General features: G+C 39.2%; 1 protein-coding gene across 5 annotated transcripts in view; it reads right to left on the bottom strand.

Moving 5' to 3' along the window:
• The window catches only part of CCDC181 (coiled-coil domain containing 181), a 32,538-nt gene that overhangs the window by 4,372 nt on the left and 14,650 nt on the right, over positions 1 to 13,516 (bottom strand). For 3 of the 5 annotated variants that reach the window (XM_086693694.1, XM_086693695.1, XM_025926304.2), the window contains exons 4-5: positions 7,277 to 7,423; positions 1,803 to 1,957 (exon numbers count right to left, since the gene is read on the bottom strand). In XM_086693694.1, coding sequence (XP_086549820.1) covers positions 1,803 to 1,957; positions 7,277 to 7,423 — 302 coding nt within the window. The remainder of the gene's footprint in view (positions 1 to 1,802; positions 1,958 to 7,276; positions 7,424 to 13,516) is intronic. The other 2 variants (XM_025926305.2, XM_086693696.1) reach the window with 2 other exon arrangements.

Below are 13,516 nucleotides of genomic sequence, written 5' to 3'. Positions count from 1 at the left end.
GCACTGGGCGTTGTACGTAAGTGATGAATCACTGAATTCTACTCCTGAAACCAATACTGCATCAAATGTTAACTAAAATTTAAGTTAAAAAAAAAAAAGAAAGAAAGAAAAAGAAAGAAAGAGAAAAGAAAAGACAGAAAGACAGAAAGAAAGGTTACCTCGTTCTTGGTAGACATTCACGTGCTCTATGGTGAAGGAAGAGTCCACATTCTAACCAATTTGAATCTATAACCTTGCTTAGGTAAAATAACCCCCAAATAACTGTATACATACATATGAAAGTATATATGTGGTATGTGTGTTTATACACACTTGTTTTCAGAAATAACCCTAAACAACAAAATAACTGTGTCAGAACTGAATAGACTTAAGCATCTAAGCCAAGGTTGTGTGGTCCTGAACTAGACACTACTTTGAGCAAATTAATTGTAGTCATTTAGGGGTCAATTGGGAAAAAATAGGATTCTGGACTGGGTATTAGATGAGATCGTCAATAAAAATAAGCAGATTACAGAACAGTATAACCAGTATGATCTCAATTTATATTTTAAAATTATAAACGTATGTATAGAGAAAAGATATGCACTAAGGTACTAACAGTGATCTCTGGGTGATGAAAATGTGACTTTTCAGCCTCCATTTCCACAATGCACATTTACTGCTTCTGTTATGATAATTACATATGTTAAAAAAAAAAAAAGGAAAGGAAGGAAGAAGCACAGAAACAAAGACAGAGACAGCAAAAAAGACAGTAAAGAAAGGAACTTCAAACAACTGGACTCATTCCCTCTCCCAAGGCCTGCTGGCAAAATTCTGAAACCAGGTCTGTTTCCTCACAATTAGTCAGGTAATACAAAGTATCCACCAGGTAACTGAAAAGATCGGGTCTGCCTTGAAAGTATGTGTCCAAAATCTCTTTTTCCATTTGGTTTGTACAGATCTTCCTCCTCAGCCTGTCTTTCTTTACACAAAAATATTTCTTGGGAAATGCAACTCTTTATTCAGTTTTTCTGAGGAGTGTATAAGAGAAGCTGTAAACAGTCTTTGGTCCATTTCTCTAAGAAGTGAACAAAATAACAAATAAAATAAATGGCAGGCTATCAAAGGTTATCAGACTGGTGAAATATAAAATAATTTTGGGGGGCACCTGGGTGGCGCGGTCGGTTAAGCGTCCGACTTCAGCCAGGTCACGATCTCGCGGTCCGTGAGTTCGAGCCCCGCGTCGGGCTCTGGGCTGATGGCTCGGAGCCTGGAGCCTGTTTCCGATTCTGTGTCTCCCTCTCTCTCTGCCCCTCCCCCGTTCATGCTCTCTCTCTGTCCCAAAAATAAATTAAAAAACGTTGAAAAAAAAAATTTAAAATAATTTTGGTATTGAAAATATCTTGAAGAGGGGCGCCTGGGTGGCTCAGTCAGTTAAGCGTCACACTCTTGGTATCATCAGCTCGGGTCATGATCTCACGATTCGTGAGATTGAGCCCCACATGGAGCTCTGTGCTGACAGCCCAGAAGCTACTAGGGATTCTGTCTCCCTCACTCTCCGCCCCTCCCCCATCTCCAAAAATAAATAAACATAAAAAAAATAGAAAATACCTTGAAGAAAGAAAGAATGGTATATAGATAGAATGCATAGTATGGAGCTAAAGAATTTTCTCAGGTTTTAGAAGCGTGGACTTAAAACTGAATAGATATGTAATATAAGCAATAAAATATTTTGTGGTATTTTTTTTTCCAAGCTTTCTTGACGATATAACTCTCTACAATGACTGTGAGAAAAGGGGAAGCATGCCCTGCCTGTGACTTACTGTTTAAAGGCCCTTTCGCGGCCTTCGGTCCCTTTAAGGAAGAATAAACATTCCTCCTGCTTTCGTAGTTCTTCTGTCTTTCTTTCTCTCAGCTGCTCTTCGTGCTTTTTTTTAAGCCATAATCGAAAAGCTTGTTGTGGATCTCTGTTTTCCTGCTGATTACAAAAACAAGCTTTATTTAATTTTCAATACACCAAAACAGCTTTTTGAGGCCCTGACTATAGGACCCTACAAGAATATGTGTTCCACTCATCAATTTTTCTTAATAATGCCAACCTCACTACCTGCACTCCTAGCATCCAAACAAAATATATCGCCTTTGACTCGCACCACTGATCGCCCCCTGTCAGAAAACCCAACACTGTATTCATTGCCATCCAGCGCCTTTCAAAAGTCTTATTGAGGTAAGCAATAAATGAAGAAGGTTTAAATGCAGTGATCTGCAAACTTTTCAGTGATGAGAGCCCTTTGACAAGTAAAGTAATTTTTCACAATGGCACAAAAAATAAAACAGGGTTGAAGAAAGATCGGGATAGGCAATATGAGTGGAGTTGAGGTCTTTGTAGCAATTCCTGAAGGAGCTCCCTGGAATGCAGTTGGAAAACTAATGATCTGACACTTCTGTTATTCATCCTTTCTTTTAAATTCTGTCTTTGTTTTTAACTTTTAAGAGCATCTAACTACCAAGCTCATCTCCAAACTGTAACTACTCTTATGGAGGGCGGCCATAAGGATTTGCAACCATAAGAATTTTCTCATCAGGATAACAGCCGTGATGATTTTGTCATAAGTAAAAGCCAGTGGGAGTAGCTTATTGTATATACAGTTCCTCAAACTTCATGATGAATCCTATCTTCAGGGAATTTTCACAGTTGAAAGAGCTCTTCTGTGAGAGAATAAAGAAAGCAAAGGGACAGATGTGGCATGAGGGGAAAGCACGTCTCATCCTATGGATGCCTGGCTAAAACGCAAAGGACCTTTTCTTTATGTATTCATTTAATACTTTCCCCGAACATGAGCTCTATGATACAGAGCATACACTTCTTTCATCTTGCATTTTCCTTTATCTATCACTCCCATTGCCAAGTATGTTCCATTTTAATTTATATAATTTATGTAACCTAGGATCTTTGATTTGCAATGCTGAAGTTTGTGAAGAGGACCCATGGACCTAAGGATCATCGCTGAACACCTAGAAGCCTGGGAAGGGCTAGAGATGACTAAAAAGGGTTCACGCTGGAATTCGAGATCAAGAGAGTGAAGGATTCAGAGGTGACCAGGATTTACTGGTATCTCTGTTCATTTATTCATTCAGCACTTACAGCTGTCTACCACATACAGTATATACAGGCACACTGGTACGGGGCTGCATCGGTGAAAAAAACGAGGTTCCCCCTCTTCGTATTCTGTGATTGCACGACACGGTGGTCCTCGTCACACGCAGCTACTTAAATAAAATTTAAAATTCAGTACTTCACTCACATTAGCTACATCTCAAGCGCTTAATAGCCATGTTGTGGCTAGTGGCTACTTTACTGGACGGCACAAACAGCATTCCCATCATCACAGAAAGTTGTACCAGGCAGTGTTACTCTAGATGAGGAGATGAAAACAGAGGATCGATCGATTGATAGGTCAGATTCAAAAGAGAAGTATGCTGAGGGGAGAGAGAATATGGGGGAGGTGAGGAGAAAGATGGTATGTAGACAGAAAGGGGGGGGTAAGTTAGTGGCTGTCTGGAGGAAGGGTATTTCAAGCAGTGGTAACAGTAAGAGCGAACGATCTGAGAAGAGACTGTGTTTGGTGTGCTCAATAAACAGCAAAGAAGTGAAAGTGAAGCTATGGCAAAGTGGCTGGAAAGTGGTAGGAGACGAAGTGAAAGAAGGCTATGGTAGGCGACGGCAGGAACACTAGCAGGTTTTATTTTGAGACGAGAAGCCACTGGAGGTTTCTAAGCATAACGGACACAATCTATTCTGGGGATTCTCTCTCCCTCTCTCTGCCCCTCCCCCACTCATGCTTGCTCTCCCTCTCTTTCTCTCTCCAAATAAATAAATAAATAAATAAATAAATAAATAAATAGATAGATAGATAGATAAATAAATAAATAAATAAATATTTTTCTTTAAAAAGAAGCTCTGAATTGTATTCTTTAAAAACATGAACGATGGCTGAACGTAATTTATTTCAAAAAATGTTCATGTTAAAAGGCATCATGGTTATGTATTTCCCGTCGGAATTTTTTTTTCTTAATTTGAAGTCTGTCTCAAAGATTAACTTTAATGAGAAACCATATCATAAATGAATCATATTCTCAAGAACTTTTGTGAATTTTGTCACTTTGAATTTGGACGCTTAACTGACTGAGCCACCCAGGCACCCCCAGTTCGAAGTTTCTATTATCCCCAAGTAGGACACAATAGAACACTGAAGCGTACGTTTATTTTTATAAATACCCTATAAAAATATTATGTTGGGCTGAGTGCCATGAAGCCTGAGGGTCCACCATCCCCTGGGAAACTGCAGGCAGTGCACTCACAGCTGTGTTTTTCTTGGTCACTGAAACGTACGCTCCTCTTGTCTGCAATACTTTTCAATATTACAGCAATGTGCTGTGCCTCTCCCCTCCCAAGCCTGAATTCCCCGCTTCCCTCAAACACTTCCCTAGTTTCTCCCTTGTCATTCCCATTCAAAGATATAAAAGCTCCTAAACATGTCCATTCTCACAAGATACCGAAAGGGCCCTGGACTTAAACCTCCTGTGTTACCCAAATCCGGATTCTCTCCCAAGAAGCAGTTTTCCTCTCCCAAATAGACTCTGCATTTCCTGCCAGACTTCAAGTACTTCACAGGTCAGGTGCAGAAGTTAGGACACACACCTTCATACTCTTCAGAACTCTGTGCCTCTACTCTTCTAAGTAAAGCCACACTCATCTGACATTTACACCATTTGGCTCCCTTAATTTCACAACCTCTGGTCATTCAACATCCAGCCTCACAGAGTTCTCATTTTCTCATCTTCTAGGCCTTTCTCCAGGGCCCTTGACACCCAGACCTACAGCCACGGCCACATCCCCACAAACTGGGGATGGAGGGCGGCCATTAGTCTTTGAAATCACTAATCTTCTCATTCTCCACGCTAGCCATAAAATATATCTCTCCAGTCACGTTTCAACAGCTTCACCTGGATGTTTCGTAGGGACCTCAAACTCAACAAGTGAAAAACTGAAATAGCCGTTTCCTCCACCAGTGTGTTACTCTCCACTGCTCCAGTGAGTGGCACCATCATCCACCGAGCTCCTCAGAAGAGAAAACTAGTATATTCTCTTTATACCTCATTCTCCCTCACACACATATCTAATTCATTACAAAATTCCTCCAGTCAGTATTTCAGAACATCTTAAATGACTCCTATCTCTCTCCCTCCCTTTCTCCCCCTCCCTCTCTCCCCCTCTCCTGTTACGATTCTAGCCCAAGTCACTATCCTTTCTCCCTCATCTACAACTACATCTGCTTTTCAATTGCTCTCCCCACATCTTCTCTTGTCCCCTTCATTCAGTTATAAAAATTCAGTCAAGACTATAAACAGAAAATTCACAGAATATACACATGGTCATATGTACTCATGAAGAAAAATTAAGAAGATAAACCACATAAAGTGTTAGTCAGGATGTGGTAAATATTCGCTCTTACACACTGTTGGAGGGACTAACAATTGATACGACCTTTCGGGAGGTTAATTTTTGCACATTTAACTAAAAATTTCACTCTGGACACCCAGTGAGTCATAGATTCCACTCTTCAGAAACTCTCCTACAGAACGAACATGTTCACTACAGCATTGTTAGTGAATAGAACAATATCGGAGCCAAGCTGAATACCCACAATTGAGGATTTAATAAATTATCTCTGAACAGAATACTATGCAGCTACTTGAAAAGAAATATCTAAATGTAATGACCTAGAAATAGTCTCTGAAGAGTTAAATGGAAAAAAAAAAGTAAAGTGTATCACAAAATTTTGACTTGTGAGACTGTAAATATAAATAAGACTTGGAAGACTTGCACACACTCTGAAAGTGCGTATCACTAGGAGAGGAGTCAGGGGAGGGCACAGGACTGAATTTTCAATTTTTTATTTCTATGCTTTTTAGAAAAATTGGTAGGGATAGGGACGGTTTTTTGCGTTGTCTTTGGTTTCCTGTAATGTTTCAAACTTTTAAAAACTAAATAATTTGGTGTCTTTGTTAGCTTTCATGTAAGATTTAGATGTATCTATTCTTTTAAAAAAAATTTTTTTTTTTGAGTATAGGTGACACACGATAATGTCACATTACTTTCGGGTGGATAACATAGTGACTCACCCTCTCTAGGCTCACCACAAGTGTAGCTACCATCTGTTACCACACAACATTATTACAATATCCTGTACTGGATTCCTCATGCCGACCCTTTTCTTGCCATGACTTACTCACTCCGTAACAGGAAGCCTGTACTTCGCATTCCCCTTCACCCATTTTGCCCATCCCCCCACCCTCACCTCCGGGCGCTGGCAACCACCATTTTGTTCTCTGTATTTGTAGGTCTGACTCTTTTTGTTCGCTCATTTGTTTTGTTTTCCAGATTCTACATTATGTGTGAAATCAAACGGTATTCGTCTTTTCTCCATCTGTCTATATGTCTATTGGTTTTTTTTAATTTTTAATGTTTTATTTATTTTTAAGATAGAGAGAGACAGAGCATGAGTGGGGATGGGGCAGAGAGAGAGAGGGAGACACAGAATCTGAAGCAAGTTCCAGGCTATGAGCTGTCAGCACAGGGCCCGACACAGGGCTCGAACTCACGAACTGTAGGATCATGACCTGAGCCAAAGTCGGACGCTCAACCGATTGAGCCACCCGGGCGTCCCTATTGTTTTTTATATGTTTATTTATTTATTTTGAGAGACAGCACAAGCATGGGAAGGGCAAAGAGAGAGGCAGAGAGAGAACACGGGGCTCCATCCCATGAACCGTGAGATCATACCTGAGCTGAAATCAAGAATCCGGTGCTTAACCGACTGAGTCACCCAGGCACGCCATATGTCTGTTCTTAAGTAGACCCATTCTGTAGAGTTTGTGTGTGTGTGTGTGTGTGTGTGTGTGTGTGTGTGTGCGCATGTGCGTGTGTGTATGCACGTGTATGCTATCTTTGTCCTATTTGAATAGCAAAGTTATAATATCCTGAAAAAACATATTGGTAGTTTTCCATTTCCTGTGCTATAAAAGTCTGAATAAAATAGGACTCATTTGATTTTCACAGGCTTCTTAGAATTTAATTGTAAAGTCATCTGTATGTTGCATCTTTTGCAAGGGTTGCTCTTGGACCACTTTTCCTACTTTTTCCATAGTTTCTTATTCTGATATTCTCATTTCTTCCTGTAATTCAGCTTTCATATCTGTATCAACTTACATTTCATAGAGAAGATTTACTTACTCTGCTATTCATGTCTTCGATTTGCTTTGCTCGCTGAATTCTCCTCATTTCTATGATCTGCTCTCTTTTCTTTTGCAACCATGCTTTAAATACCATGTCATTCTGTTTTTTCTTTTCTTTTTCTTCTTCTATTTTTCGTTGTTCTTCCTGGTGGAAAGAGTTATCAAAAGACATTCATGAAAAACTAATAAAATTGTATATGAGTTATCAGAGTAGGGAGATATATTTTGAGATCTGAAATTAGCATTCTCTGCTCCTAAAACTTTCCATCGGAAAATTGGGCTTCTCCAAAAAAAAAAAAAAATAGGGACTCTAATTTGCTTAGGAATAAAATTAAGGTTTATCAGATAAATGAAATTGGAGAGATAAATTCTACAATTACATAGATGTACAATATATGTATGCATGCTGTTCAGAAATTTCTTGAATCTCTCCTTCATTTCCTGGTTTACTTTTGGAATTAAACCCCTCAAATTGTAGCTTTGCCAAAGGAAAAAAAAAAGGCCACCACACTCTAGAAGCACTATATGGTGTCTACAGGAGCATCATAAATGTTTGAAACATTTTTACATTATTGTTAAATTTGTTAATTGTCATAAATGACATTGTGGTCATGAAAGAGAAGGCTAACATCGTCATTTAGAAATATATATTAAAATGTACAAGTGAGCAATAATGCTCTACCTAGGACTTGCTTTAAACATACATCAGCCAAGAAACAAAGGAGATGAAGCAAATATGCCAAAATCTCAATGACTTTCAAATCTGGGTGATGGGGACACAGAGATTAACCGTACCTTCATATGTGTTTGAATTTTTTTATTACACTGTTTAAAAATATTTTTCAACTAATATATATTCACAAAGTAACATTTTTTGTTATCAGAACAATATTTAGACAGTTAACTACAGGAACAAAATGAATTTTTTATATGAATTATTCAATGAATGTTATAAAAGGAAGTTTCTTAAACTTGAGGAGGGGTACTTAAACCAGTTGTGTAGAGCTATAAAATAGTCACTAGGAGCAAAGAGGAGCATGTCAGGAACATATCATAGTGAAAATTGTACTGAGCTAAAAGTTAGGAGATCTGAGTAGCAAGCATGCTGCGATTGTACTATGTCGATTTGGTCAAACCACTTAACTCTGTATTCTCCTCTACAAGATGGAGTGAAATTAATGAGCTCTCAAGTCTCTCCCAATACTAAAATTTTATCACTTAAATGAACTGAATTATATAATCTATGCTTTAATTTTCTTCAAATGGTGGAATTCAGAGTTCTTTCTTTACATTTTAACAATATAGCAAGTCTTTCTAATTCCTTTTGATTGAACAAAATGTAAGAAGGAAAGAAAATATCCTATCCAATAGACAGCACAGAATGTCTTTTAAAATACCGATATACTGGAAAGGTGTGTATAATTTTGTGACAGAATCCTGGTGATACTCGCCTTTTAAAAATACGTACATAGGGTGGCTCTGTCAGTTGAGCATCCGACTTTGGCTTCAGGTCATGATCTCACGGTTCATGAGTTCAAGCCCCACGTTGGGCTCTGTGTTGACAGCTCAGAGCCTGGAGCCTGCTTCAGATTCTGTGTCTCCCTCTCTCTCTGCCCCTAACATCCCCTCCCCACACCCCTCCCCTGCATTCTGTGTGTGTCTCTTTCTCTCAAACATTAAAAAAAAATTTAATAAACATATTTGCATATATGTGAATAAAGACTGAAGATTTCTATTTTGAAATACCTATATACTATTTTCTAAGCTCTAAAAAATGCTTACATAAAAGGTGAATTTATCACAGATTAAAATTTACATTTATTTGTAAGTTTCTTTTTACAAGAAGGACCTTGGGTAATGTAAAAGGTGAAATAAAATGGATTCACCTTATGTCAAGGAATTTTATTTTTATTTATTTTTTTTTTTTAATTTTTTTTTCAACGTTTATTTATTTATTTTTGGGACAGAGAGAGACAGAGCATGAACGGGGGAGGGGCAGAGAGAGAGGGAGACACAGAATCGGAAACAGGCTCCAGGCTCTGAGCCATCGGCCCAGAGCCTGACGCGGGGCTCGAACTCACGGACCGCGAGATCGTGACCTGGCTGAAGTCGGCCGCTTAACCGACTGCGCCACCCAGGCGCCCCTGTCAAGGAATTTTAAAATGGAGTCAGGGGCCATTAGGATGTGGGCCTTATGCAAGTCCTCACTGGGTATAATCATAAACTTTTGAATTGGGCCAAACTACCAATATAACAAGGATTCTACCAGTACCCGCAACCTGCTACAGTAACAGACTTTTTCTCAGCAATAGCCTTAGCCACCAATTATGTGTAGCCAAGATTAGTTTTCTGCTGTCAACGCCAAACAAAATTCTTTGTAAATAACGTAAAGAAGCATTCTTTTTTTGCCTCTAAAAACGCTTGACTTTTGTGCCCTAGTGGACATAATTTGGGTTGCTACCCAAATCTCTACTCCCCAAACTGCAATTCTGAGACCTGAAATAATAAGTGCTTTTGTTTTGTTTCAGTTCTGCCTCTTTTCTCAGTTGATGATGTCTTGCATCAATACAGACAGTATGGTAAGATGATTATCTTTCTGGAGGAACTTTTAGATATTACACAGAAGATATCAGCCGAAGTACAGATAATGCAGTTGCCAAAGAAAACAATGAAATGATGCACTTAGAATAGATACAGTACAGCAGCTCAACTCAGCAAATATTTTGTTGGGTATAAACAAGGAAAGCCTTCCCCTGAAACCAACTAAAAAATATGAAAAAGCCTTAGCATTTCCATACAGTCTTGAGCAAGCATATAAGTAATAAAGACCATGCCTTGAGCAAGTGCATAAACCAAGGGAAATTTAGTTCTGAGGATCCTGACATGAGAAAAGTGCATCTCGGCACCAAGAAAAGAGGATCAAAATAAAAACGAAACTATTTCTGAGTCACACCAGTTCAAGATTACTCAGTCCAGTAGTGAAGAGACACTGAAATTCTATAAAACCTCTCATATGACATTTGTAGAAATATACAAATGCACTCACACATTTGTGTGTACAGCAAACATTATTATAGTTCATTCTCAAATGTTATTTTGTATTGTCATCAAGTTTGGCGTTAGCAGATCCTTTTAAGTACTGCTATAAACCAAGCAAACTAAGTCTGCGAGTTACAGTTCAGATATTAGTGGCCAAGCAAGCTAAACTTTATTTAGTATGCATTTTTTCAGATTCCTGCCTGAGCATTCTATAGGTTATAAACCCTTACTAACTTTGTTTTTCACCTTTTTCTGCTAATATGGGCTCCTTATTGAAACACCAGAAATTTCCTTGATAATTTCCTACATAATTCCTATACCATTTCTCAATAGACACCAAGAAAATAGATTTTGACTCCTATTTTGCTCTAAACAAGTTGAATGACTTTGGTAAAGTTAATTAAACTTCTAGACTATAGATTTCTTATCTGTAAAAGGCTCTTTAGGGATTCTTCTAATTGTAAAATTCTATTTACCTGTGATCCTGCTGAAGTTTGGCCTTTACAGTCAGATATTTTCTGGTTCAGCTTAATATCATCAGGTATCCAGTAAAACAGAGAACTGGGGCACTGATTTAAGTCATTTAGAGAAAATTCACCAGTTTTACTACCTGGAGTTTTCATTAATAAAACACAGTTTTATTCAAGAGCTATGAAAAAAAGATCCCAAATGAAGTAAGCATTGCTAAGAGAGTCACTCAGAATGGAGTGGAAAGGGCTTGAGGAAGTAGGACCAATGCAGGTCTCTCCCTGCAGTTCTCAGTTCTCAGAACAACGGGAACTTCTGACTCTTGCCAATTGCAACCAGAACTCCTCCTTCTACTTTGAACTGAAATACAGATAATGTAACACCTGTGAGCTAAATAGTCAATTGTGTATTAGATAGTTTAAACTCTGCCCCCACCAATCATAATTCTTTCAAAACAAGTTACATGACCTTGTGGGTTTTGTCTTTTTTTTTTAATTTTTTTTTTCAACGTTTATTTATTTTTGGGACAGAGAGAGACAGAGCATGAACGGGGGAGGGGCAGAGAGAGAGGGAGACACAGAATCGGAAACAGGCTCCAGGCTCCGAGCCATCGGCCCAGAGCCTGACGCGGGGCTCGAACTCACGGACCGTGAGATCGTGACCTGGTTGAAGTCGGACGCTTAACCGACTGCGCCACCCAGGCGCCCCTGTGGGTTTTGTCTTTATAAGCCTGCACTCCCCACTCATAATTCAAAGCACTGTCAATTTTGGTTGACCTGTGTTTCCCGGATTGCAATCCCCAAAACTCCAAATAAACGCTCCGGTTGCTTCACAGCCTCTTCTTCATCAACATTACTGGGCATAGCTGGTAGGATCTCAAGTACCCGACCTCTGTCTCCAGTGTTGCCGTGGATTTGAGTCAGGTACCAAGAGTCCATTGCACTCCTACATATCCTTGGTGGCTTCAAGTCACAGTGATAAATCCTCTTGGTCCTGAACCTCCCATCTTGGTCAAGGTTCAGGCCTTTAATTGGATGTCCTCTGTTGCTTGCTTCTGTCCTCACTCATTTTTGAGGGGAGGATTCCATCTTCACTCATTCTGAATGGAATATTTGGGTTTCAGGTTCTTGGTAAGCACTCAATTATGGGAAATAATTTTTTTTTAATGTTTATTATTTTTGAGAGAGAGAGAGAGAGACAGAGACCAAGCAGGGAAGGGGCAGAAAGAGAGGGAGGCACAGAATCCGAAGTAGGCTTCAGGCTCTGAGCTGTCAGCACAGAGCCCGACGCGGGGCTCGAACTCACAGACCGCGAGATCACGACCTGAGCCGTAGTCGGCTACCCAACCAAGTGAGCCACCCAGGCGCCCTGGGAAATAATTCTTCTAAGGAGCTTCTAATATTCAGCCCCCTATTGTAACTCCTGCAGTATTTATGTTAAGGAATATGGTCTTTCTTGCTGTGAATTTTTGCCCCATTGGATCAAATTACCCAAGATGATTTAAAACTTCATTGGTCAAAATGGACACTTTTGACGTCCTACAGCTAGTTTACTTGCGTGCACAATTGGAAAAGGCTTATAAAGACAACCAAATGGGATGCCTATTTCAGTTGGTACCTGGGGGGTTTCAAACATAGTCAGGATTTTAAAAATCTCGTCTTTACAAAATGCCATTTCTAAACTAACTGAAGCAAACAGACAACTTTAAAAAGACCCGTCCTCTCTGTCTCAGGCACCGTCTCGTTCCCTTCCTCCTGCTTTGCCTCTGGGCGTGCAACAGCCCTCTTCCACCAAGGACCTGCCTCTGGGGCCATCTTCCTCCTTCCCCCTGTACCATGTGTGTACCCTCCTCCACTTCCTCATTCCAATTTTCTTGCCAGAATTCCGGGGACAGCTCTATAAGGATCTTCACAGCACACAAATAAAAATCCTTAGTAAAAGACTTTGGTCATCTGAGCGGTTAACTCCGATTAACTTAGCAGGTAACTTGGGTTAACTAACTTACGTTAGGTTAGTTAGTTAACCTAACGTAAGATAGTTCATCTGCCAGAAACACAATTCGGATCCGCTATTCTTTTGAGAAGAGCTTGAATCATGCCTGAATCACGGTATAAATTTTAAAATGAAACCATAAGGTTTCTGTCTATAGCTACCTATATGTTACATATGTCTACATATGTATGTGACAGTGATGTGACATTTTCTAGCTCTGATGGCACTGTCAAAGTTAATTTATGAACAAGGTCCATTTAATTGGATTAAAAACAATGAAGTGCTTCCATAAATTAAGTAGTCAAAAAATTCCCAGAAATACAAAAACCACTAACCCAAATCTTTCTCAAGTTCACATGATCTGAGACAATCCTTGATAAATAAATGCTAGTTTAATGGAGAACAAACTGCTGGTTACCAGAGGGGAGGTGAGTGGAGAACTGGATGATACAGGTGATGGAGACTGAGGAGTAGACTTGTGATGAGCCCTAAATGTTTTATGGAAGTGTTAAATCTCTACACTGTATACCTGAAACTAATATTACACTGTATGCTAACTAACTGGAATTTGAATTAAAACTTTAGTAAGAAAATAAAAGCAAAAAATGCAAGTTTATGTTTGCTGGTTTAGTAAAAACAGGAATGTTTTCAGGGTTATCAGCATCACGATGAGGCAATGGAGATACACAACTTTTTCTACCTGGGTTTACTAGTCATAAAAGCTCATGCTATTTCTGTT

The sequence above is a fragment of the Puma concolor genome, chromosome E4 (genome assembly GCF_028749965.1).
Source record: "Puma concolor isolate L17-30 chromosome E4, mPumCon1.1.hap2, whole genome shotgun sequence".
Taxonomy (NCBI): Eukaryota; Metazoa; Chordata; class Mammalia; order Carnivora; family Felidae; genus Puma; species Puma concolor.
Note: the sequence above shows the minus strand (reverse complement) of the source record. Positions and strands in the feature narration are given on the sequence as shown.